Raw genomic sequence first — 27,260 nt, 5'->3', positions numbered from 1 at the left:
GCAGGAAGGTCTGTACAAATGTCACCACACACTGTACTGTATCTGTGACTAATAAACTTAAACCTGACTTAACATGTCTTTAGTCAGCCAAGAATTTGTTTAGTCAACAGTCCTACAAGTCATCTTTTGGATCAGATGTATTACACTAATAAAGAATGACCTGTAGTGACTGCTAATACTTGTCTTAACCCAACCCTAGTCTTTTTAACCCAAAGCGTGTTGTTCCAGGTAAGGAGGAGCTGCTGTCTCAGAAGGACTACGAGTCTGCGTCTCTGATGGAGATCCGCGCTCTGATGAGGAAACACGAGGCGTTTGAGAGTGACCTGGCCGCACACCAGGACCGTGTGGAGCAGATCGCCGCCATCGCCCAGGAGCTCAAGTCAGTCTATAATATCAATATAAAGAATATTCATGGTGTAACAATAAATACTTTATGTAGTCATACAGATTATAGTTTATAGCAGGGCTGCAAGATTAATCCCAATTAAATTGAAATCACCATTTTAATTAACACAATTAGCAAATGGCAAAGGCTGCAACTTTTAAGTACCATCATTTCCTCCACAAACTACAAAAAATTCTGTTTTATTATTCTGCATAAAAACTGCTGAGCCTGAAGAGTATTTTAGTCTTTTGGATTAGTCAAGTGGTCAAATTAGTTATTTCTTAAGTACACAAAGATTTTTAAAAACACATTTTTGACCAAATAACTGAAGGTGACTGAAGGCATCTACATGGAGAATATTTGTGACTAAAGTTTATTATTGATAATAGATGTTTTTTTAGAGCTTGTATCGTGCACATAACAATTATTTTGACAGTTGCCATGGTAACGATTAACAACTTAAAGGGCCATTTTACGCTATTGTGTATTTTTCATTCATACATGTTAAATATACAAACCAAGTATAATTAGGCTATAATTAATTATAACTATAACTGAGTTCTCTGAAACAGAAACCGATCTGTTCCACCTTGTGATGTCATGTGTTAATGCAGGAAGTGCTCCACTGTGTTTTTAAACTCCAAACACCTTCACTAGAATCATCTGGATGATTTCAGTCCTGAAATTGCCCATCTATACTGAGCTAAAGGTAAAAAGGAGCCGTTGACTTGAAAACTGCTACTACATGACATCACAAGGTGGAACAGAGCACTTTGAACTTTGGAGATGTAGACAGACTAATAATGAAGTGTTACTCAAATATGTGCGAATGAAACAAAACACAGCTCCAGGTGTTTTTGAATAACAGTATTCAGAGTCGGTTTTGTGTAATTATATATCTTTTGAATGGGGAAAAGACCTCTAAATGTTGTGAGTAAGAGTTGGCTGAAGCTCACGTCTACCTGTACAGTGCTGGTCAAACAGCTGCAGACAGGATGTGCCACAGCAGGGACAAAAGCTAAAATCATATTAATGAGCAAAGGATGAAAGGAGAACTCAAGCCTGTGATCTCTCTCTTTTTCCCTTGGCTCCTCAGGGTTTTTTACTCACAGTGTCTGCTCCATACATCCCTGTGTAACATCAAAGACTGTTCTGTTTTTAAAGACCTGCATTTGAATGCACCACCCATAATTTATCAACCACACTTCAAAAGCTCATCGTATAGATTACAAACGCCGCATGATGCAAAGTTTCAGAAAGCACAAAACTGACTTCCAAGAATTTGTGGAGCATTGATTGTAATAAATTAATGCATGTGGCAGGTTAGTTTAAAACCTAGATAACAAAAGTATAATTAAACTGTTGATAGTTTTGTAGTTTATTTTTCTTTACTTCCTGGTTAGACACAGACAGAAGATATGACAAAAAATCAAATAAACTCAGTTCAAATGATAATTCAGATATAAACATCTCTGTGTTTTGTTGTTGATAAATTGCCCTGAAACATAAAAAAAAGTCTGATATGGCTTCTGTCTTGTAAGATTAATACTGTCCTTCCGTGTGGTGGAGGTCAGGTGTCTGTGATCCATGCTCCTTTAGTTTATTTATTGCAGAGATGGAGAAGACATGCACGTGACCTAGAAACTATAATGTTAAGAAGGGCTGAAACCTGTCTAAACTACACAATAGTTATGATTAAACTAATAAAAATAAATAACACCTTTATGTTGTTAAATGAATGCTTAAAGTTTCCTTGCACATGCATTTTGGATGACATTTTCAGTGTAACTCACCACTACTTCTGTGTTTTTGTACTTTTCTTTTAATTTTTCCCCCATAATTTACACTTAACTGATGTAAAAACTAGAATGAATACTATATACCACAAGGATGATCCCAACAAACTTGTAATAATCAGGACATCATGAACGTTTGCCTTATGCCTCTTCACTATAAAATGACCAGGATGTGTAGTATTTTTGAAGGTGACTAACTTTTCCCTACTTGTGTGTAGTGAGCTGGACTACCACGATGCCGCCTCAGTGAACTCTCGCTGCCAGGGCATCTGTGACCAGTGGGACAACCTGGGCACCCTGACCCAGAAGAGGAGGGACTCTCTGGAGGTAAAGCATCACTAATACAAAAGTAAAACTGATTAAAAATATAATATAACGTCAGATCTGTAGGGGTAAAGATAATAGTAATGTGTTTGAAACCTTACTGTAGTGTCCTTTTCCTGGCATTTGCAACCAGAAGTTTAGTCAGACACATTATTTGTTTGTTTGTTGATAAGAAAGGTGCTCCTAACCATTTGTATGAGTAAAAATACTTGCAATCATAAGTAAAATATCCAATAGATTCAACTGAAAAACCCAGGTCGAACAAACCTTTCCGCACAACTATCAAGAGACTATTCCGATTCCATAATGATAACTTTTTATTTAGACAATAGCATTTTCTTTTATATTACCATGTGGTGTTATATCGTCTAGAGAGGTGTATACTTGTCTTTGTGTTCTTATACTTGTTCTGATTTAGCACAAGATCATTCTAAAGATTTTCAGGAAAGGTTAATTTATTTTGACTTTTTTTAATATCGATACTTGTTCAAATGAATATCTATAATTTTCGATTTTCGACTAGTTTTAATTATGGCTGGGTATCATTAAGCATTTGTCAATACAGTGGCCAGGATACAATACGGTTTATGATACAGTGCACTTTCGATTCAGTACGATTTGATACGATATATTTCAAAAAGATTCAATATGGTTCAGTAAAAAATCAAACTAAATTGTGGCTCTGATACTAAAAATCTTTATTAAACCACTAAGTTCATATGAAAAACACCCATTTTACTCAAAACAGTGAAAATGTCAAATGTGTCGCATAAACAAGTGAACTTTCTCCAAACAAGCAACACAACTGTAGCTCTTTCACTAAATAGTTTTGTAAAATAAACAAAAAAAAATACTCACCTCACCCACAATATCAGTACTGTATCATCAAATTAAACTATACAATATATCGATAGTTCAATATTTTTGTAGAGCCCAAGTTTTAATATCAATTAGTATCTGATTTTTGATACTTTTGGCAACCCTAATCCTGACAGTGTGTCTTTGGAACATATTTTTACAGGCTCATTCAGAACATACAGTGATCATTTAAAATACATACTGCTTGTATTGTAGTTTAGTTTTATAGTATTTCTAATCATTTATAGTATTTCTAATCAGCTCTTGGTTGGTGCTAAACTCGTGCTTGTTGTGTGTGTAGCGTGTGGAGAAGCTGTGGGAGACCATTGACCAGCTGTACCTGGAGTTTGCAAAGAGAGCCGCTCCTTTCAACAACTGGATGGACGGAGCCATGGAGGACCTGCAGGACATGTTCATCGTCCACAGCATCGAGGAGATTCAGGTGAGATGACACGGAAATATGATCACTGCTGTTCTGTGTTAAGAAGACACAGAAGAGGAAAATAATTACATTACTACAGTACAAATACTCGTCACTGTAATGGAGTAGATTTTGGGGTAAGTGTGCTAGTGAGTAGATTTGTAAAGGTCTTTTATTACGCAAAATTGATTCTTGTGAGCTTTAAGACATGTTAGAAGGTTGTTATGTCATCAGAAACATACCTGGAGTTGTCTTTTGTTTAGTTCACACATGTCTCAAACAACATTATAACATAAATCAGAAAATAGTGTAATATGGGCCCTTTAAACATCCAAATTGAGGATAATTCTAGCCATTTAATTGTAATTCACTGCATCATCTGCTCTGATTGGCCAAAGAATATACAGATTGTGGTTTAAAACAACTTAATTTAACTTTAAACGGTTTAATTAATGAAGCTTTGTATGGAAAAATGCTTCAAAGGTAACTAGTTCTTGAAGTAGTAGTATTTGTCATGCATACCTTTTACTTTTACTTAAGTACAAATTTGACAGCAGCACTAAAAGTATAATAGTTTTGTTTTCAATGTATATTTTTTTCTCTACACTGTTGGGTTAGTGGATTATGATCTGTGACAGAGTATTTGCTTGTGTGTGTGCAGAGCCTGATCACAGCCCACGACCAGTTCAAAGCCACTCTCCCTGAGGCCGATAAAGAGCGCATGGCCACAATAGGAATCCACAACGAGATCCTGAAGATCGCCCAGACCTACGGCATCAAACTGACCGGCATCAACCCCTACACCAACCTCAGCCCACAGGACATCAGCAACAAGTGGGACACGGTGAGCACAGAGTTTGTAACCCAGTGTTGAGTTCTGCCTCTGGTGGTGTCCTCATTATTCTGCAGATCTGTTTTATTTACTTATTATTATTTTGATTTAGAACGACTTTGGTTGGTTTAGTCTCAACTTTAGACCTTGGTTTGTTCTAGTTTAGACCTGTTTTGGACCTGGTTTATAGTTGGTGTTATTATATTTTTATTACTACATTGTTTATAGTTTGAGGGTACTTGACTGAACAAACCCCAGCCACCTAAACATCAACAAGTAACTGCTACTCCATTGAGAACAATGTTCTCATATTTAAAACTATTAGAGCTGGCCTGCTGGTCTCTGTGAGCAACAGCTGCTGAGCTGCAGCTTTAAAACAGTGTAATCTCTGTCAGAACCTCTCAAAACACTGAGCTCAGCATTCTGAAAGTCACATTGTGTTTAAAAAACTCTGAAGTGACAGAGCAGGACATGTTATCCATGTGTTTTGACATATATTAAGGTTTATTTATTTATTCATGTATTTATTTATTTATTTACCTGTGTGTCAGGTGAAGCACCTGGTGCCCCTCAGAGACCAAATGCTGCAGGAGGAGGTGGCCAGGCAACAGGCCAACGAGAGGCTCAGGCGCCAGTTTGCTGCCCAGGCCAACATCATCGGACCCTGGATCCAGACCAAGATGGAGGTACACAGGCTTTGTTCACACTGAGGTTTTAAATAGTTTAAACCAGAGCACTCCAACCTCTAGAGGTAGATCCAACTCTCACTCTGGTAGCTCCCCAGCAACAGGCTGGAAACCCTGCTTTAAAAGAATGTTTAGCTTTATAAACAGTTTCAATGACACAACACGAAGGCAGAAGACAATCACTTTAAACATTATCCAACACAATAGTTTGTTTAAAAGAAAGTCAAAAATAATAAGATAATGGGCTAAGCTCATCAGAAATAAGTAACATTCCAGTCAAACTCCTCCTGTCTCACGCCTTCTGTCTCACCCTTTTGCCTTCCTTCTCTGGTGTCCCCCTGTAGGAGATCAGTCACGTGTCTGTGGACATCGCCGGGTCTCTGGAGGAACAGATGAACAGCCTGAAGCAGTACGAGCAGAACATCATCAACTACAAATCCAACATCGACAAACTGGAGGGAGACCACCAGCTCAGCCAGGAGTCCCTCATCTTCGACAACAAGCACACCAACTACTCTATGGAGGTGCACACGCACATATACACACACACACACGCACACGCACACCCACCCACACACCCACCCAGCCACACCCACCCAGCCACACACACACACACGCACACACACACAGCTTTACTCTGCTGATACTTATGTCTGAGCAGGGAGGGCACGCACTATGATTTTAGAAAGAAGTATTATCATAGATGTTACAATTGAAAAATCTAAAGAATCACAGAAGTAACTGGTGGATTTTAAAGCATTATTATCTGATTTAGGTGTGAGGGGAGTGAGGTGTGATCTGCATTCCAAAAATCATCAGAATCAGAAAAAGATTTATTGTCATTGTCAGTATATAACATAATTCACAAATGTAACTCATAATAATATACTTGGGTGATATGGTGCAACATGAAACAATGAATAATATTAGGAAATATAAACTATTCTCAAATAAAATAAGGCATACATAAAAAAATGTCTTAAATACAAATAGACTGAATATAAATAACAAACATAATAAATTTAATCCATAATCACATTAAGTAATAATCACATAAGTGGTTTATCCATCAGACCAGTGTTTCTCAAAATGGAACACTGATTGAGTATTTGTTTAATTTATAGACACATCTATAGGCTTTAGGCCTTTTTTAGTCTTCATTTTTTATCTGGTGGTACTTGAAAAGCCAAATATTATTTTAAGTTGTACTTGGTGCAAAAAAAAAAACAAAAAAAACATTGTGAATGAAAGTGAATTCACTAAAAGGTTTCACTGTTTTTTTACAACTATGGTATACTAAATAATATACACGTCTGTCCTCCTAGTGTAAGTGTACCACTAAAGTCTGATATGTGTGCAGCACATCCGCGTGGGCTGGGAGCAGCTGCTCACCACCATTGCAAGAACCATCAACGAGGTGGAGAACCAGATCCTGACCCGCGACGCCAAGGGCATCAGCCAGGAACAGCTCAACGAGTTCAGAGCCTCCTTCAACCACTTCGACAGGGTCTGCTCTAACACCTCTTACAAATACATCTATAAATGCTGGCATTATTTTACTGTAAATGTTTGTTAAACTTGTGTGATGTTCCTCTGCAGAAGAGGAATGGCATGATGGACCCAGACGACTTCCGCGCCTGCCTCATCTCCATGGGCTACGATCTGGTCAGTCTGAAAATAAAAATAAAAATACAGTAAAATGTACAGTTCAGTGTGACTAAAGGCACGCACTGTGCAGCAGTTGTAAAAGGTGGATTTTACTGCAGTTGAAATATTGCATGCATGAAGAAGAAATTTTATGAAACTATTCCACCAAATAATACACTAAAACATGTATGATGTATAACTATATATATTTATAACTAAAGTCGACTAACACGTGAGTAGACAGTACACACTCTGGTTGATGACTGGTCTGTGGTTTCCAGGGTGAGGTGGAGTTTGCTCGCATCATGACCCTGGTGGACCCCAACAACACTGGAGTGGTCACCTTCCAGGCCTTTATCGACTTCATGACCCGCGAGACCGCTGAGACTGACACCGCAGAACAAGTCATGGCCTCCTTCAAGATTCTGGCCTCAGACAAGGTACAGTCCACACACCTGTGTTTACCGCAGTCAGGTAAATGTGCTCCTAACTCCCCCTTGTGTCTCTGCGCAGAACTACATCACAGTGGAGGAGCTGCGCAGAGAGCTGCCCCCAGAGCAGGCCGAGTACTGCATCAGCCGCATGACCCGGTACATCGGCCCCGACGGACCCCCCGGAGCCCTGGACTACATCTCCTTCTCCAGCGCCCTCTATGGAGAGAGCGACTTATAAAACCCCCCCCACCCTCTCATTTCTCCTTTGGGAGAGCCATTGTAACCCTACTGTCCTCCTATATGCTTTGTTTATCATCTTTTCTCTTCAAATCTTAACTCTCTGCCCCTTAGCCCTCTATCACCCCCTGCTGTCCAGAGAGGGGGCAGACCACGGCTTTGCTCAAATTAGTGGTTTAATTGGACTGTCTTGCGCTCGCTGTAGTGCTGCGTGTTTATGTAATCCACGTACATATTAAACTAACGCTAAAAGAGGCACTGAGCGCATATGAGGATTTAGGCAAAGCCCGAGTCTGCCCTTTCTCTGGCAGACATTTTGTAGAAGGGTAATTATAGAAGAACTATGATAAACAGCTGATTGGTCAGTTGGCTTGGTTCATTGTGAATTTGTGCGGATGCATGCAATGTTAAAGAATGCTGTCTATGACTGCCTTATCTATAAACCCATCTAAAGTACAGAACTCCACTTAGCAATCGAGCTAAAGAAGCTAAACTACTGCACTGTGACACCTAAAGTTAGCACTATTAACTTAAAGCCTTAAGACGCTCAGGGTCAACGGGAGGGGAACAAGAGCACCGGAACAACCAAACATGAGACAGCAAAGCACACTGGGTAATTAAAACTATGGGGCCATGTTTAGTAAGGACTGAGGAAGAGACGCAGGAAGATGAGCAGATTTGGCCAAAGAGCGTTATCCCACCGCCGCCTGCCCTGCGCCCCCTACAGGCGGCCCGGGGTAGAGCGCTGCACCTCGCCAGGGGAGAGAAAGTTACTGTGACACAAGAATCTGTACGTGGGACCAGTGCGGGCCTATGGAAGAAGACTTTAGGGTTTGGTCCTGATGTAGTTTTAGTTCACAAACTGTGACTGTGCTCTGTTCTCCTCCAACTCACTCTGTCATCACAAAATCACTTACATTGAATATGAAAAAGTTGGAATAAAAAAGGGAAATTATATTATTACACTGCAGTGGTCCGTGTTGTTTTTATACAATACAACAATACAACCAAACTCAAAATGTTTATGGACATTGTACAGTTGCTTTTTAGATTTATATCAGTTCCATGGCATTTTCATCATTATTGTTCAAAAAGAAATTCAAAAAGTGTTTAGTTTGATCTGAGCAAGGTCCATCCTCCCATATTTTCACACCACAATTTATATATTAAAGCAAAACACGTCACTTTCTGGAGGTGGCATGTCACCTGCATGATTCTACGGAAATAGAAAAGTAAAACCATCCTTTTGAACTTCCTCTGTGATTTTATATCAAGCCCTCCTCCAGGCCAAATCAATCAGTCAGGTTTGTGGAGATGCAAGCCCACTCACAGTAAGGACGCATATTTTTCATAATTTTTCAGGGCAATAAACACAATCAAAAAGAAAAAAAAAAGCTTTTTTTTTTTTTTTTAGCTTAGTCTATAGTTTTGACTAAAAGTAACCTACAGGAGTGTAATTTTACCTTTCCTCTTTTCACTTAAACCCTATGGACCAGTAGATGTCGGTGATATGATTACAATACCTTGAGTGGTCACATGTCCCGGGTGTGGTGAGGGAGCGGGTCCCAGAGCAGGTGGGGGGGCAGGTCCAGGCTCCTCTCTTGGGCATAGTTTCTCCAGCGCTCATCGTCACTTTGGTGGGTCAGATATCGACAGCCGATCCTCTGCTCAAACTCCCTCAGGTCACACCACAACTGGAAGTTCTACAGCAAAGGATCATGGGTAAGAAAACAACATGAATATGAGTGGAAGTGATATCATTTGTGCAGTATTCATATTCATTCATAGATCAATTGGGTATTATTTTTAGATTTTAGACTACTGACTAGGGTGCATCATTTGCCCAACTTTTTGAAAACATTCTGAAAATAAATCTGTACCTCATCAATTTTTTACACTTGCCAAATTAAACGTCTTTGAGAAAAGTCATGAAATTCTATTGATGTCTACTGGGTCCACCAAACCTCTGAAGTTTAGTGCCTGCGGAAGCCTTAAATCTGAGCTGAAAAATCAGTTTTTTTTCTTTACTAACATCCTTTTTCTTTCTGAAAACTTGGGTTTAGGAAACTCTGAGCCAGACCTCTCTCTGTGGCGCTATAGGTGAACGTCACACTCGCTTACTCCACTTTTTTATACAGTCTATGGTCACTACAGAAAGAGAACAAACTTTATGTCTCTCATTTCACCTTTGGCCTTTGTGGATATTGAAGAATTATGAAAAAACACTCAAAATCTTGATAAAATTGTCATATCTTAGGAGATGGAGATATAAAATTGGTACCAAAAGATACGCAATAGCAACATTTATATTCAACTTTCATTGACACCATAGACCTAAATGCATTATTTTTATTTCAAGTTATTTGAGAAAAACTTATTTTTCTGCCAGAGCCATATGGACACCATTAGAATGGAACTTAAGAGGCTTGGTGGACCATGTAGATATTATTCAACTGAGCCAAATTTGACTTTTAATTGGCATTGTCACATTTTAAAATTGGGTACAAGTTGAATTTCTGATGCCAGGGCAAATGATGCACCCTACTATTGACAAAATAGCTTAAAGGCCCTAAATATGCAAAACTGACACTTTAAGGAGCTTTACGGTATGTTATAATGTTGTTACCTCCTCAAAAACAGACCTGGAGTCTTGTTTTGTTTCATTCACACATATTTGAGTAATCCTTTATTATTAGTCTGTCTACATCTCCAAAGCTCAAAGTTCTCTGTTACACCTTGTGATGTCATGAAGTGGTAGCTTTCAAGTTAACAGCTCCTTTTACCTTTTGTTCAGTAGAGATTAGAAATTCCAGGGCTGAAATTATCCAAATGATTTTAGTGAAGGTGTATGGAGTTTAAAAACACAGAGAACAGTATTATCACGTGAAATCCTTTATTTAATTTTATTAAATTTAATGTAATTATTTTATTTTATTTTATTTTTATTTTTTTTGAGAGAGTGAAAGAAGAACTCTAAATATGAATATGAATAAATAAGAAGGCTAAATATGCAGGGCTGTGTGTTAAACATTATAACAAAGATAGAGTAAGATGGGCCCTTGAAGCGTGTACATTATACACAATTACATTACTCTTTATATTATACATGATTAAAATGAATACTTCTGTACAGTAATTGCTCAGTAATCATTTTAAATCGAGGGGAAAAGTCAATATGAGATAACTATGATAAATGGCCCCTGATTAGATAACATAATTATCATTTTCTCATTCTGTTAAGCGATTGAAATTACTGACCTGGAGCCAGAAGTGTCCCAGAGCTTTGCCCACACTATAGCGCCTCCTTGTGGACACTTGCAACAGGTTACTAATCAGATTCACAGCTGAAACGAGAGACACAAGAACTGATTTATACACAATATACAGAAATGTGTTAGTGCCATCAAGTGGAGAAACTGGATCTGACAGTAGAAATAAAATATTAAGCATCCCATATCACACAAAGTTGACTCTTTTGAGCTTTTAGTCATATTATAATCTTGTTACCTCATCAAAAACATACACACAACTCCAGGTTTGAGATGACGAAACAACATTATAATATACACTACTGGACAAAGGTTTTAGAACACACTTTTTTCCAGTTTCTGATTTAAAATTATTCAGTTTATTGCATCATTGCACTTTGAAATGAAAGCATAGAACAAATAAGCAATTTAAGTTAAAAAAGAAATCATGGAATCAACTTATGTAGCCACCGTTGGCAGATATAAAAGCTGAACACACTCGTGGCTCATTCTTTTTACAATAGAAATCAAATATTCTTCAGAAAGTTCTTCCCAAATCCAACTCGATGGGGTTTAAGTCTGGAGACTGTGCTGGTCACTCCATGTTTTCAAGCTCATCATCTTATCATTTTGTTCTTTTTTCCTGAGGTAGTTTTAGCAGAGCTTGGACTTGTGTTTTGCTATCTTTCATCTTTTTTTTAACCTCTGGCTGTTCAGTTCTTACCTTTGTACCATTTCAGGCTCTTCATTGAACTTGCACGACTTGAATTGCAATAAATAACTGGAAAAATTAGAGTGTTCTAAAACTTTTAACCAGTAGTATATATCGGAGTTCAGAAAATAGCATTATATAGACCCTTTAATAAAACACTTAGAACACTGTCAGTGGATGGGCACTAGGGCCACAGCCCAGGGGAACTGTGAGCTCCCACACAGATGCACCACATTCGGACAAAGTGTGTCTCAGTCAGAGGCATTCAATTTTACAACAGTCTCCCACTATCATTAAGAGAGACTCCAACACTTGCCACTTTCAAATCCCACTTGAAACAGTGACTAAAGGAAAACCAGACTTGTGGACACTTTTAGTTTAGAACTGTCACTTGTTATTGTTGTTTTTTCTCTGTTAAATTTGTGGTGTTACCTGCAGAGGGACTACAGATAGAAATGAGTATTCTTGCTATAATCTGGCATATTTACACAGTGCAGTGTTATAGATGTTCATTAATATGCACCATCCCTATTAAATAAATGAATGAATGAATAAATAAATAAATAAATAAATAGAACTTCTAAAAAACTAACATAGTAAAAATTTATATGGGATCCATGTCAAATAAAGGTAATAAGTATGCAGTTCTTAAAGGTGCACTATGAAGTAACTTTTGAGCTGGGGAGAAACATCTGAATATCTCCATAAATTTCTTGCTATGAATTTTTCTGGAATTTTTATAAAAACTTTAAAACTTTCAGCCATTCTTACTGCGATCCAACTTGTAACTTGACCTTGTGGTGTCGTCTGCTTGTGTTCATGGATACAGAAAAGTGTAATGCGGAAAACTTTGATGGTCTCTCACCAGAAAGCTACACAGTGCCCCTTTAAATTAAAACATGTCTAGTGAGGCTTCTACATATGCCCAATGTATTCTAAGTACCAAACAGAAATACGTTACCCTCCAGTGAAATGGGCGCCCATGTCTGTCGTGGGTACATGAAGGACGCGTTGGTGATCTGCTGTTTGATGTCTTCGTCTTCGTTAAAGGGGAAAGTCCCGCTCAGACTCACGTAGAGGATCACCCCCACAGACCACATGTCCAGGGAACGGTTGTATCCCCCCAAACCCACCACCTCTGGGGCCAGGTATGCGGGAGTGCCCACCACGGAGCGCCGGAAAGACTTCTCCCCAATGATACGGGCAAAGCCAAAGTCACACAGCTTCACCTGAAATGACACAATAACACAAATAGGTGAAATTACATGAATTAACAAATCTTTAGGTGAAAGTTGATATAAAATAGATGCTGACCTATTAGGCCTTTTGTCAGACAATCTCTCACTGACTTCTATGAGTTTCTGAGAAAACCCCCAAAGTCCAGACATCTGATTTCACAATTTGTTAGTCTTTTCTATAAACCAACCCCATCCACACATAGTAAAGCAGCCTGGGCAAATGACATACGTGCAGAGATTTTTGTTGATTTATGAGAGAAAGTTTTATGTGGGATCAAATTATGTTCAAAAAATGCCAGGCTCCAGCTTAAACAGTTCAAAGTTATATACCGCTTGCATTATTCTAAAACTAAACTGAGTAGATTTTCCCTTCTATTTCACCATTGTGTGACAGGTGTAAAATGAGTCATGGTTCATTGGGTTCAATTATTTTTTTATGTGTTCTGTACTCAAAAACTATTGGTCTAAGATTAGTCATTTATATAGTACCATATACAAGAAAATTACACTGCTTGGGTATTCGGATCAAACATTGACACACTCCCAGGCAATTCAGCAAACCATTAAGTTTGGCATCACAAAGGGGAATATTCTGAAGGAATGGAAGACCACAACACCTTCCTTTTTCCATAAATGGTTAAATGACATGATGTCTTGTTTGTATCTTTGTATCTAAGAGATTCAGTACAATCTGTCAGACCAGCAAGATAAATTTATGGGGACCTTTAATAAATCATATTAAACAGAGGAGTTGACCTCAAACTTCAAAGGACTGATCTCTAATTTGAACTCTGCAGACATTACAGACTGTTTTTTGTTTTTTTGTTTTTTTTACACACATATATATATATATACCTATTTTTATATAAATATTAGAGATGCGCGGATGGGCTATTTTTTCATCCTCAACCGTGACACAAAACTCATCATCCACCCACTATCCATTTGCACCCAAGGTTTTGACCAATTTTCAAAACGGCACTCGCCCGCCATTCGCCGATTGATTTTAGATTTTAGAACAATCATACAGCAAACAAACTAAGGAGCCTCAATAAAAATGTGTACTCCATATGTGCACTGGCAGTGTTTGTTTGTGTGTGTCTGTTTCTTCAAATGAAAAAATGTTAACCAAATAAACAATATATTAAAAAAAAAAAAAAAAAGATGCTGACCTGAGGGAGAGGATCTGCAGAAGTCAGAAGCACATTTTCAGGTTTTAGATCACAGTGAGCGATGTGTTTTAAATGCAGGTAACGCAGAGCCTCCAGAATCTGTGAAACAGGAAAACAGAAAGCAATTTAGTATTAAAACAATCTGATCTGGCACAAATCAAATCCAAAGACTTATACATTTCAGATACCTGTATTACAAGAAAGCGTGTGATGCGTTCAGGGAGTTTTCCTTTTTCACTAGACAAAATTTCCAACATGTCGCCGTGAAGTTTTTCCATCACCACAAAAACATGATCCGAGGTTTCAAACATCCCCTCCAGCAAAACCACACCCAAGTGGGACAGACTCTATGAGAACAAATCGTCTTACTCATAAATAACAATGCATTTATTTATCTGAACATGATTAAAAGATGCACTATGTAACTTTTCTATTCTGCATTTATTTAAAAAAGTAAATCAAATAAAAAGTAAATTGTCCAGGGAACTTGACTTCATGGAAATAGGTCATTTTAAAGCCAATCTGTAGATCAGTAACGTAAAGAGTTATCATGAAGAGAAGCAAGTGGCTGACCCTTAGAAACATCCCATAGTGTAGCTTTAAACAAGAGATGAGACTAACTGAGTAGCAGTATTTACAACTTGACCCACCTGGAGTATGGCCCCTTCGTTCCTCAGCTGACGCTCCTGTTTTGTGGGAAAGCGAGTTTTGTCGATGACTTTTATGGCAACTGCCCGACCAGACGTCCTGTGTGCACCTGAACGATCAATGCATGTAATAAAAATGCAATTAACTCATATATTTAGCAGGTAAGTTGCACCAATGGCTGGGTAATTAATCATATTTTAAGGAAATCAAGATTCAGATCTTTATAATAAAACAGTTTTTTCTATGATTTGGGGTCTTTTTATTGGAGAGATGCACAGCCAATCCTCTGTCAGCAGGTTTATAAAAGTCTGTCTATGTTCAAAAAAATCAATATTTGCAATTTATTAGTTTTTAATCTGGCAGAATGAAATGTAATTGAAAACCATGATTCAATATGAGGAAGAAATTCTAAGACATTTTCTGTCGCAACGCCCAGCCCTTGTTCTTCTCCATACCTCCATAGACGACTCCAAACTGGCCTGAACCCAGCACTTCATTGGTGAAGATCTGATATGTGCAGCTAATGTCCTACAAATAATAAAATATAGTTTTAAAATAAATAAAAACAATACAAATATGTACTTTAAAGTTTTACTGCATACATACCATGCCATACCAAGACTCTGCACCTGTTAAGTGTCAAAAACAGTCATTAAATAATAAACCTAATAAACATGTACATAGTTTTAGGTTAATTATCACAGGATATAATATTTGGATTCAGAAAGTTTGGTTTGATTAAGTTGGTTTATGCATAATAATCTATATCTAAATAGTATAAATAATAAATAAATAAATAAATAAATAAAGGGTTAAAGCTTTTTGTTTGTGGTGTGAAAAATAAATCTGGTAAAATAAAAAAAATCTAAACAAATAAATAATACATACATAATTAAGTACATAAACAAACATGGCAGCATAGTAAGAAATAAATTATGTTAAGTGACTGTCAACACAAAAATCCAATCATTAGACATAGCTCACTTTGCCCCTGCTGGTTGGAAGTGGTACTGCTCTGGACGGGCATCAGGGCCTGTCGGATTGCGCTCTCCCAAGAAACGCTCTCGTCTCCAGCCACGACGCAGTAAACCTGAGAGGAAGTCACCAACTCGAAGGAATGAGTACTACTACTTCTACTACTACTACAACAGTTAATACTGCTGTTACAACTGCAGTCCATGGGTGAGATCGGGGCAGAGAAGAGCACGGGGCCACGGACTTGGAGCACTTTGGACAGACAGATCTCCTGATAACACACAAAAAAACATAATTGAGTAGACTAATAGACTGAATGAACATGTGCACACTGACTTATCTAGAACTATTCACAAGCAAATTGGTGGTTGTAGTAAGAAGTCATACATTCCTACTATAGTTTTAAAAAATAAACAAAAACCGTGCTGGTCCACACCTTGTAATATTTCACACTGCTCTCATTTTGATATAAAGTGATGGTCTTGCAGTCCAAAATCCAGTAATGACGTTTTCTCTGAAGCAGATCATACAAAACTCAAGACAAAAGATACATTTTCATGTCACTTGAGTAGAATATTAATAATTAAGTATTGTATTATATCTAATAAAATAAGTCTACAGGTAGTTTTTGAGGGGAGACATTTGCTTAATTGCATTTTTGAAACATTTTTTAAGATAAACAAGTCTTAAATTTGATCTACCAGTGAGTCGGTGTTGGTGTGGTGCAGGAGCCATCCCTCTTTCAAAACTCCCTCAGTTCTTTTCTTCGTGTGATGAACAGACTGCACCAGGCGCATCACAGGGATGTAGTTACTGAAGCACGGGCTGGAGACAAAACATACACAACTTTACACTTTTTATATCAGCACATTTACAGATAATTCACTCAAACCCTAAATCATGAAACTAGCTTTAAGAGTTATAAAAGGTAAAAGCTACAAATGTTTTAGATATTAAAGGTCATGTACTCAGTTTTTCCCATGTATTTGAGTAAAATTGTTTCAAATGCTTAAAGATGCACTATGTAACTTTTCTGGTGGGGGTCCATCACCTGCTTCTCTCCATTAAGTTATCATTGCTTTTGCTATTGCTTGTCTGGAATGTTCCACAGTATGGCATTAAACTATATTAAATTATATTGCTCAAAAATAGATTGATAAACACACTTTTACTGTGAGTGAGGCTGCCTCTCCACAGATCTGACCTGTAACCTGGCCTGGTTTCCTCACCTGTTTCTCTACATGAAGAAATATTCTAGGAAAAGCAAAACATTTCTACTTTCCATCAGAAAAGTTGCATAGTGTACCTGGTTTAAACACTGCACTGATAATGTAATGGACACAAGATTCAGTACAACTTTGTGATTGATCTTGGTTTGTTTTTATAAACTGTGGTATGTTCTTTTGGCTTTATTTAACAGGACACTACAGCATGAAATGGGTTAAGAGTGCAAAAGAAAACAATGTCACAACACTGAGGCCAGCAGAACCTTCACACCTGCCACAGCCTAAACCACAGGGCTAACTTTGTCCTGCACTTTGTCTGTTTATTAGTGCAGCATTTTTCACTATAGTTTGAATCTCTCTGACAATTTAAGGTTGTATCTTAGACATGAATCAAATGCAGAATTATAGGGAAGACTCAAATATTATCCTCTGCATAACTTTGCCATGTAATTGTATATTTTGTAGTACTGAATTTACAGATCAGTTACCACAAAGCTTGTATATGTCTTCTTTTTACAGTAATTTATGAGCAAAGCAATATTAATCTCAGTGTGACCTCATGGGCTCCCTCTGCTGGTCGTCTGAGTCTCGGTCCGTGGACATGTCGTCGTCACTGAGACTTTCTTCATAAGTGACGTCCAGCTCTGACTCGCTCTCCTCTGCATCAGCAGCCGCCACCGAACAAGTCGCTAAGAATCCTGGGAAAAAAACAAGGCCACAACTATTACATACATATTCAAGCATGTCATTTCTGTTTTTATTTTATATTAGATTTGATTTTCTAACCATTGGTTTTTCTCTCTCCAGGACAGTCTTTAGGAACCAGAGGCTCACAGCGCTGATGACAGTTAAACCTGCAATCTGGAGAAAAGAAATCATCTGTATATGACGATGAAGCCTAGAAATGTTACAAATATAACTACAGTTCCATGAATTCTTCCTGACCACCATTTTGTTCATTGTAAACTGCAATAATGATATAAAACAGACTAAGAAACCCTTCACTACAGAAGTGAGAAACCCTGCCTCTTCACTGTGGCATTTCAACAAGGAAATTACACACACATGCTTTTTTTTTTTTTTTTTTTGAATGTTTACAAAAAAGTATAGAGCAGTGGGTGGGGATTCATCAGCTGGTTTCACTTCGTAGAAACCGTCTGACCTCACAGTGTTAGAATTCATTCCCTTGAAGGTAGGTGTGTACTTTTTTGTTATTTAACCAATATCAAAACCTGATATTTGGTCGTGATGTATGTAATGTGCTGCTAACGGGGTTAACTGGTATATTAAGCTTTTCCCAAATCCCGTAGGAAGAAGGGCAATATCTTTCCCCTTGATAAAATTCACCAAACATTCTCTTTGTTCCAGTTTTAAATCCTCAATCTCATGAATCGTTGCCAACACTGAATATATGGCTCTTTGCTGATTGGCTGGTGCCCGAACTTGCACTTTTGGGGTTTTTGCGAACTGCCTAGAGTATTCTGAATTCTGACCTAGTCGCTGGAGAGAAATTAAGTGGCAGAGGGTCAGTGAAAACAGACATTTTCTGAGCAGTACAGATACAACTCTGAGTAAACTAATGATGTGGAAACACTGTTATAATATGGTTAAATCCAATGAACTCCCTCCTGTGGCTGACCTGAGCACTGCAGTCCCTGTCTGAAGAGCCCTTTGAGCAGGCGGTGGCAGAGCTGGCACACGGTGGGTTTGGTGTAACTGTGGATGTGGAAGGTGTGAGGAACCATTGCTCCAGAGCTGCTGTACCCCACCTCTGCCCAGGAGGAGGAGCTGGACGAGGGCTTCGACAGGCTGATCTGAGGCGACAGGAAGACAGAGGAGGTTAGACTAAAATGTTTTCTGTATTTTCAATTACGGTTCCTTGTAAGTCAGCTGGGAATCCCCAAAAGTTTACAAAATAGTCTGTTCTCAATAAGGCTCAATAACAACTTCACAAAACATAAATAGGATCATCTCCAGACAAAACTCAAAACAAACTTTATCTTCCAAGACGAAGTAAGCCATATCCCAAAAAATTTATATGAACATTTTCCTGTAGATTAGACCAAGATTTAAATTTTTTTTTAAATCGCTGTATCTCTACTTCTAAGAGTAAAAACTAAAAAAAAACACTGCATTATTCTTGATGTAAAAAGCGTGCTCTTACCTCTTCCATGCTGCCCCCAGCCTGGTTGGAGAGGGAGTGTGATGGGGGTCTGCGTGGAGGGAACAGAGACAGACTGATGCTCACCTGCCTCCGAGCTCGGCTACAGTTATTGGGCAACTGTATAGCACAGCGTTTGTGGAAATCTAACCCACAACCTGAGGAGAAAGTGAACTTTATCAGTGTAAAAGTTTATATATTGTGATTTCTTGTCTTTTTACAGCTTCTTTATGAGTGTGATGGAAGAAAATAACAAACTGTGAGAGCAAGTAAAGGTGCACTGTGTGACTTTTCTGGTGAAGAGTCTGGTACCTGCTTGTCCACTCTACATGGAGACGCTCACACAGCAGTGCATAAGCAATAAAAAACCTGCCACTGATTAAATACATCAAAGAAAGGGTGTCCTTGTTCCTCAGTCGCCCCTGGGAGCTCTGTCTCAGGTCTTAGGGAGCAGCTGTGGGCCTTAGTGCTGTGAGCTTTCCTTCATCTTCAGAGCTCTGTTCCTCTCCTGGCTTTTATTACAGTCCACCAGGAAGACATTTCCAGTGTGACTCGACCCAATGCGAGAGACTTTTCAGAGTACTTTTAAAAATCAGATTTGGAGCTTGACAGACTTGTCTCCATTTAGCCTCGGGCTGTTTTCTCCGGCCCGTTTCTCCAGCTGCTTCACCACCAGCTCCATCTTTCTGTCTCTGTCTATGTTCTTGAGTGTGATGGCTGTGACAGTCCTCTAGGTTCTCTTCAGGTGGACATTTAGAGGAGAAACAGGTATGATGAGATGACCCCACCCTGTGACCTCAGCTCATGGACCATACATCCCATTGGCCATAACCCTCTGGGTTCTTCCTGTGACATGGCTCTGTAGCTAAACTAAGCAACCACCACCACCAGATAAGTCTCACAGTACACCTTTAATTACTGAATGGTTTATACATTTCTTGGGGTTTGTAGTTGGACCTTTTAAATTTAATTAAAAATTAATTTAGTAAATAAAACGCTTTATGAATGTTGTGTGTGCAGTTTCAGACCTGTGCACTTGAGCCCCTGCCTCACCAACCCCCACAGCATCTCTCCACAGTGATGACAGAAGGTGGGCGTGCGATAGGATTGGACGACCAGTGAGTGTGGGTGGATCCTCATCTCGGTAACCGATGCCAAACCTGAGTTCAAAACAAAACATGTTAGGGAAGTCCACAAAAAGGAGAAAACAGTAACATTTAAATGTGCACTATGTATTTTTCTATGATGCTACACCGACTGCTGGTCTCCTAGAAGATTTTGTTGCAGTGTGTGTAAAGTTACACAGTATGTACATTCTTACTGTGAGTGGGATCACCTCTCCACAGATCTGACAAGTAATATGAGCAGGTCGTGCCATCTGCTTGTCCATGGAGACAGATCAGTTTAATGCCATACTGTGGAACATTCCAGGCGAAGCAACATCACCATTCCATGGGGGACAAGCTGGTGGCACCTTTAAAATCTGTGCAATCACTATCTCATCTAATTATCTATCTTCCATCTATCTGATCTAATCTCTGTCTCTCCTTGTGCAGACCTGAAATAACGACCTCGATGAGATCCCCGTCACACAGTGTGTCATGTTCCTGGAGCAGAGTGAGGAGCAGCTCTGAGGAGGGAGAGTGTCTGAACAGGAGGATCCTCTGTCCCACACCGACCACACTGCAGCTCGGAGCCTACAGACACATGGAGACAGAAGGATGGAAATTATAGTTTTATCATTTGGACGCAGTGTTAATACAGAAACAACATTTAATATGGTTTATGGTTTGTGAAAGATTTTTTCTTGTGTTTTATCTGAGGAAACTTCATATAATTTAGTCAATAAATTCTGTAACGTTTACCCAAAACATTTTTCCAAAACATTTTCAAATTAAGCAGAATTTCATTATTTACAAAATGTAAATTTGTTAGGAAATAAAATCACATTTTGCAAGGAGGTGTGTGGGAATCTTCTGTATTGATGTTTTTTGGGTGTCTCTTTCTCCCCAGTGCCCAGCGAGCTTTCACCAGACTGATATAGGAGCAGCCCTCTGAACTCTGAAAAATCACAAGAATTCAACTCGCTGTCCGGGTTTCTCCAGTGCACAATCTTCAAGAAATAGATGTGCATTTTCATTATCATCCATTCACACTGTTCATAAAATAATAATAATAATAATAAAAATCTGAATCTGTTTCATAACTTTAGATTCTGAACTTTAGATCCATTGGGGATTCTGAGGGATTAAATGCCTTTTGTCTATAAAACACACAAACATCTACAGTACAAACTGTACAAAACTGTACATGCAGAGTAGCGGACAAAAATCAGGCTGAAGAGTGCAGACACAAATGTACCAGACCCTGCTGATCTGTGGTCAGGAGACACAGGTGCATACAAATGTGACCTGAGCTGCCTGGAAACAATGAGGGAGAGAGAGAGATAGCCTGAGAGAGTCTGAGAGACTGTGGTCGGAAATCTCATCGTGGCCCTGTGTCTGTGCTGCTGCAGAGACCACACATACACACACACGTACACACACACACGCACACACACAGGGTCCAATGAGACGGGCCAAAACACACCTAAATAGCTACACTCAAAATGACTTCTGCTGCGAGCCAAAAGATGACTCAAACATCACAAGTACACTCACAACAATTAACTGCAATATTTATATATTTTTTCTACTTTGCATACTTTCCATTTCCAGAAGTTTGACACATATTCTACTCAACCCTGTGGGTGTAGTGTTATTTTTATTTACAAGAGTCTTTGTGCACATTTGTTGGTCCATTCACATCTAGCCCAATCAAGATTTTAATACAATAAGAGCATAGAAATGAAAACATATATGTGTAAGGTGCAAATATGTTAAGTTACTGATTTTTTTTCCTTGTTATTTTTAGATGTAAAATATGAAATTGAATTTAATTTAATTTGTAGTTTGTTGTGTTATAATTTCAGATTTTTCACTTGCACAACTGCATTTACACTTCCAATCCTGGTTTTATCCCTGTTTAGTCCTGATGTAAACTTGATGTAGGATTAGTCCTGGTTTAGTTCTGATCAAGTCCAGGATTATTTCTGGGTTTTAGTTCAAATTTAGTCTTAATTTGGCTGTGGTTTGTGCAAGCCTGAATGTAACCTATACTTCACAGCCCACACAGGAACTGCACTACTCTGTTCATTCATATTATTTATTTAAAAAGCGTTTGTTTTACACATTCAAGACAAAGCTCAATGACTCGATAACATTCACTTAGGTATACAAGAATAACACCGGGAAGGCAACTATATTCTATTTTTTTTACTTTGCATGTTTTCCATTTGCAGAAGTTAGAAACATATTTTTAGAAAATTTGTGGGTGTGAGGCTGTATTTGTTTACCACAAGTGACCGTCTACAACAGTTTTCTTTGTGCACATTTACTGGTTCAGTCAGATCCAGCCCACTCAGTCCTGTAAATTGCATAAAGCGACCTTTTTTGTTTTTCCAAGACCATTTGAAAGATAATGAACCCTGTCTAAACAAAAGCTTGTGTGGGACGACAGATACGCATTATGCTGAGTCTGCAAAGCTACAAGTCCTATTGGTTAGTTTAAAATACTTCCTCCATTCATTCAAAGAGACACGCATTCACCATGTTATGTAAAGTACTGGTGGGTAGCAAAAACATTGTACGCAAGTAAGACTAATATTACTTAAAATAATGTTACTCAAGAGGAAGTACAACAAAGTCAGAAATGAGTAATGATTAACAAGATATTCAGGGAAACTACTTCTGAAGTAAGACATCTGATTTATAATTTGAAGTTAATGTAGTTGGAAGCACAAAATATTAAATAATGCAGTACATGAACTCTATATTTTCAAATGCACTGTAAAATATGTTACTCAAGTAGGAGTAAAAGGGTGCTGTCAAAAAGTACTCTGAGAAGTACAAATTCTTCAAAAAGTTACAGAAATAAATATAACTGAGTAAAAGTAACTGAATAGCCACCTCTGGAATTATGTAATGTGAAATGTAATGTTCTTGTTGTTTTGATGGAGTGGTCAGCGGTCACTTTAATGCAGGGCTGAAAATGGGCAGTATACTTTTTTTGTGTTTTTTTTAAGTACGTTTACATTTTAATTCAGATAGGTAGTGTGATAGAAATTGAGATCGGTCTTGAGATCCCTTTTTTAGGGTCTTGGTCTCGTCTTTGACTCGAGCACATTTGGACTCGGTCTTGGTCTCGGTCTTGTCTTGGTCTGACACTTGATGAGATCATATTTCACCACAGCCTGTAAATGTTAGTCAGGCTGGCGCCACCTAGTGCCTCTGCTCAATTTAATTTCTCTCCAGCGACTAGGTCAGGAATCTGAATACACTAGACACAAGAAATCTGGAAGTCGTAGACCAGGTACTGGCAAATCAGTGAAGAGCTGTGAAGCCATGACGTCAAACTCAAGCGTCTGTCTGAGTCCCTTTTGTGGAACAGCACAACAGTAAACAAAGCGATCGAGACGGATGTAGACAAAGATGTACGTTTTTTGTTGGTAACGATTCCTGAGATCGAGGATTTAAAGCCAGAACAAAGAGAATGTTTGTTGAATTTTATCAGGGGGAAAGACGTTATTGTCCTTCTTCCTATGGGATTTGGGAAAAGCTTAATACACCAGTTAGCCACGTTAGCGCCGTCGAGCGAACAAATGCTGTAAGGTCAGACCGTTTCCACGAAGTGAAACCGGCTGATGAATCAGGCTAGTGTAAATGTGCAGATGCTGCTAAATATCGCTGCAAAACCAGTAAGATAACATAACTGTAAATGAAATTGAAAAAACCTACTTGTTTCACTTTGAAACAGTTTTCTGTGAAGTGCCAGTGGGAGTGGGATTAAAGAAGAGGTTCTCAAACTGTGGGTCAGTGTCCAGAGTGTTAAATGCAATACAGTTTGCTTGGCCTATTTTAAGCTTAAATGAACATTAATCAGATAAAATGGTAACTGTAAAATACAAATAAATGTAAGAAATGACAAAGATGGTCTTGATTGGTCTCAATGAGCCGTGGTCTTGGTCTTGTCTCAGTCTCTACCAGAAGTGGGACCAAGTCCTTGTTATGCAAGTCTCAAGTCTTTGACCTCAAGTCCGAGTCAAGTCCCAAGTCAAATACAGCCAAGTCCAAGTCAAGTCTCGAATCACTGGCCCACAAGTCCAAATTAAGTCCAAGTCGTCTGCTTTGAGCTTAAAGTCTTTTCAAGTCTTTAAACCAAATTACCCAATATAGTTTAGATTTTTGCAGTTTATATGAATTTTAAACTAAATTGTACTTAAAAAGACTTGGTATATATGGTATATTTATATATATATATATTTCCAGAGTATACAAGAGTTCTAGAAATTAATTTAGTTAATTTTTCCTTTTTAAATGTTTTGACAAAATCTTAGAGTGAATCATTACAGTCAGAATAGAAAGAATTCAGATTTAAAAGTGCTTCTCAAATCTTCTCAAGTCACTGACCTTGAAGTCCAAGTCGAGTCCTAAGTCTTAGTCCATTTTATCAAGTCAAGTCTCAAGTCCTAAAAATAGTGACTAGTGACTCAAGTCTGACGCAAATCCAAGTCACGACTTGCACATCCCCATCTCTGGTCTCAACCTTTAAAAGTCTTGGTCTTGTCCTGGTCTTGGTGTCGTTTAGTGCAGTTTTGACTACAACACTACAGACAGGGCAGGGGGCTCTATAACTCAGGGAGATTCACTGCTTTTGAAAGAAACAACCAAACTTCTGACCCACAGATGTTGACGTTTGTCATTATTTATCAGGGATTGGCTCCACAGATTTGTCACAGTAATCTTACGGTTTAGCATTAGGATTAAGCCCTTTCAGATAACTATCCTGAATTTGGGGTTGTACGAGGGCACCGCTAATCCTTTAATGAAGTAGGTACTAAGCCTGAATCACTCTTTAAAAACTATTTGTTCATTATGAATTAAGTCTTTGTTCATGGTTTATGTTTTGTTTATATTTTTACAGTCAAATAGGCGTGGTTATGATAAAGTTGTACCATTATTTTTTATGATATTTTCACTAATGCCTTTATGTGGCTGATTCAATTCAAATGTATGAAGTGAAAATAGACAGAATGATCCCTTTGTTGCATCACCTTTCTCTCGATGATCTCTGCAGCCAGCCTCATTGCGTGTCGGTAGGTCCTGCACGAGGACGGGAGTCGGACCACCTCTCGATAAAGTCCCAACTGAAACTGGACCAAAGCCAGGCCTGGATCCTGGGACATGATGGAAACTAGAAAGAGAAAAAATAATACAGAGGTTATCTTTGGAAATGTGAGATTATATCGAGTGTGGAAAGAGGAAATGCTGCTTGTCTACTTTGTAAATAAAGTCCAGATTTCAGATTAAGACAGTTTGAGCAGGTACAGAGGAGGGATGGCAGTAAATATATGAGCAGAATATTTTATTGATATAATAACTGAGAGAATAAACCACTGAAAATTTTGTTTGTTAAAAATTTCCAATAGTTGAGGTCTGAATTCTAAAGCAAGGATGAATTAAATATTAAATTAACTTGCTGCCAATGCTATGTGGAAAAACACAGTGAGATATTTCATTACTCCTAGAATTAAATAACAAGGTAATTGCTGGAGAAACTGTGGACAATCATCAGTTGGATATTTTCACATATTCTCGCAACGTCCCAAGATTGCTCCTTACTGGACAGAGATCATTGAAAAACATTAAGCTTGTTACAGCACTGAAATTGGAGGAGTGTATTTTATTCGGGAAACATACCAACTGGGCTGAAAAACAAGACAGATACCTTCTTCAAGCAGCCAGCAAGAAGGCGATCACACAAAAATGGCTACAGGACAAACCTCCTACTGTTTCAGAATGGGCTGAAATAATCAACGAAATTCAGGTTTTGGAACGAACAACATTTTCCTTGAGACACTCGTCTGATAAAGGAGAACTGTGCTGGAAAAAATGGAAATCTTACAATCAAAACAAAGCCCAATGTAAATTTGTATACATCTTTGCAGTTGTCACTTGCTTGATGGCCTCCCATTTCATTTTTATTTTATTTATTTATTTTTTTTGGTTGGTCTGACGATTCATTCTGTTCTACAAGGCTCATAATTTGTGTATGTAAATATGTGTGATATATAAAACTAAAACGTTCTTATAAAAATAAATAATAAATAATAATAATAATAATAATAACAACTTGCTGTCCAACACAACAACCTAACCAAGCCAGTGTATTTAAAGCTGCGCAACGTAACTTTTCTATCACTGTCTTGTCTCCATGGAGATGTCATTACTTTGAAACGAATTGATTTACTGAATTAAACTTTTTTATTTACGTGAAGACAAGCAGTTGACTCCAGCAGGCTAAATTCCAGGTCAAGTTTGGGGAGACAAATAAAAACACCTGCAAATGAATAAAGACAAGCTAGATCTGATTAATGCTACACTGTGGAACATTTCAGCCAAGACAGCAGCACTACAACAGAAGCATGGAGAAAAGCAAGCGTCGCACCCCTCACCACAAAATTTATAAAGAAAAAAATACTTGGACTTTTATTTGGATTATCCATTTATTATTTTTATTTATACACTCGGGAGTGAGAAACAATTTTGATTCTTCATGTTTCGTATGAAGAAATGACCATAAAATTTTTTTAATTTGAATTAAAAATAATTTTCCTGGAAATAATAAGGAAGAAACTCATGGTACTGTATTGTGAATAGAACAGCAACCGCATCGTTTGGTTGTTTTACACGCAATCACAATAACATTACTCAAGTGGAAGTACAAAGTAGTGTTTCAAGTAATTAATCAAGTAAAAGTAAACAAGTATTTGGGAAAAATACTACTCAAGTGACTTAAAGAGTAACTGTCAGGACAACATCTGATTTATAAATTTGAGTTAATGTAATTTGAATTTCAGGACAAAAAAGGAGCAGAAATATTCAAATAATTCATATGGTCAACATAAAGCTTTTGTCAGTCGTGATCAACCAAAACTCAAGTAAGAATAAAGTTACTTCAATAAAAATAGTACTCAAGTAGAAGTACGCTGCAAGAAAAGTAGTCTGAGAAGTACAATTTCTTTAAAAAGTTACTGTAAAGTAAATGTAACAGAGTACTACCCAGCTCTGATTTCAAGAAACAAAATGAATTCACATAAACAAAACAAATCTTGCGTTATCATTCAAACAAAATTGCATGAGAAACTACAGCATGACTGTAA

General features: G+C 38.0%; 2 protein-coding genes across 2 annotated transcripts in view; one reads left to right on the top strand and one right to left on the bottom strand.

The window, feature by feature from the left end:
- The window catches only part of actn3b (actinin alpha 3b), a 50,295-nt gene extending 42,478 nt beyond the window's left edge, over nucleotides 1–7,817 (top strand). The window contains exons 12-21 of the mRNA XM_020936498.2: nucleotides 229–379; nucleotides 2,400–2,508; nucleotides 3,665–3,805; nucleotides 4,446–4,628; nucleotides 5,168–5,302; nucleotides 5,647–5,826; nucleotides 6,663–6,809; nucleotides 6,902–6,967; nucleotides 7,231–7,389; nucleotides 7,463–7,817. Of these exons, the coding sequence (XP_020792157.1) occupies nucleotides 229–379; nucleotides 2,400–2,508; nucleotides 3,665–3,805; nucleotides 4,446–4,628; nucleotides 5,168–5,302; nucleotides 5,647–5,826; nucleotides 6,663–6,809; nucleotides 6,902–6,967; nucleotides 7,231–7,389; nucleotides 7,463–7,621 (1,430 nt within the window). The 3' untranslated portion in view covers nucleotides 7,622–7,817. The remainder of the gene's footprint in view (nucleotides 1–228; nucleotides 380–2,399; nucleotides 2,509–3,664; nucleotides 3,806–4,445; nucleotides 4,629–5,167; nucleotides 5,303–5,646; nucleotides 5,827–6,662; nucleotides 6,810–6,901; nucleotides 6,968–7,230; nucleotides 7,390–7,462) is intronic.
- LOC110170799 (serine/threonine-protein kinase D3-like) lies at nucleotides 5,955–17,533 on the bottom strand. The gene is made up of 13 exons (XM_055156125.1): nucleotides 17,396–17,533; nucleotides 16,315–16,438; nucleotides 16,050–16,147; nucleotides 15,623–15,884; nucleotides 15,245–15,267; nucleotides 15,094–15,166; nucleotides 14,641–14,747; nucleotides 14,179–14,337; nucleotides 13,991–14,089; nucleotides 12,542–12,809; nucleotides 10,879–10,964; nucleotides 9,144–9,323; nucleotides 5,955–6,973 (listed from the first exon to the last, which is right to left on the bottom strand). Exons 2-12 carry the CDS (start codon nucleotides 16,346–16,348, stop codon nucleotides 9,153–9,155), a joined length of 1,380 nt encoding a protein of 459 aa, XP_055012100.1. The 5' UTR covers nucleotides 16,349–16,438; nucleotides 17,396–17,533; the 3' UTR covers nucleotides 5,955–6,973; nucleotides 9,144–9,152.
- Between the last annotated feature and the right edge of the window lie 9,727 nt (nucleotides 17,534–27,260).

The sequence above is a fragment of the Boleophthalmus pectinirostris genome, unplaced genomic scaffold (assembly GCF_026225935.1).
Source record: "Boleophthalmus pectinirostris isolate CB_2022bp ecotype Guang Dong unplaced genomic scaffold, ASM2622593v1 HiC_scaffold_20, whole genome shotgun sequence".
NCBI lineage: Eukaryota > Metazoa > Chordata > Actinopteri > Gobiiformes > Gobiidae > Boleophthalmus > Boleophthalmus pectinirostris.
The sequence above is the reverse complement of the archived record's forward strand: the minus strand, read 5'-3'. Positions and strand labels throughout refer to the sequence as shown.

Bases quoted from the DNA above. Each gene is read 5' to 3' on its own strand.
- LOC110170799 (XM_055156125.1), bottom strand. From the start codon at position 16,348: ATGGCTCCTGCACCACACCAACACCGACTCACTG. The intron at 15,167-15,244 runs GTATGTATGCAG...TATTATTTGTAG, and splicing joins CAGAGTCTTGGTATGGCATG to GACATTAGCTGCACATATCA. The intron at 12,810-13,990 runs GTCAGCATCTTT...GTGTCATTTCAG, and splicing joins CTGCAGATCCTCTCCCTCAG to GTGAAGCTGTGTGACTTTGG.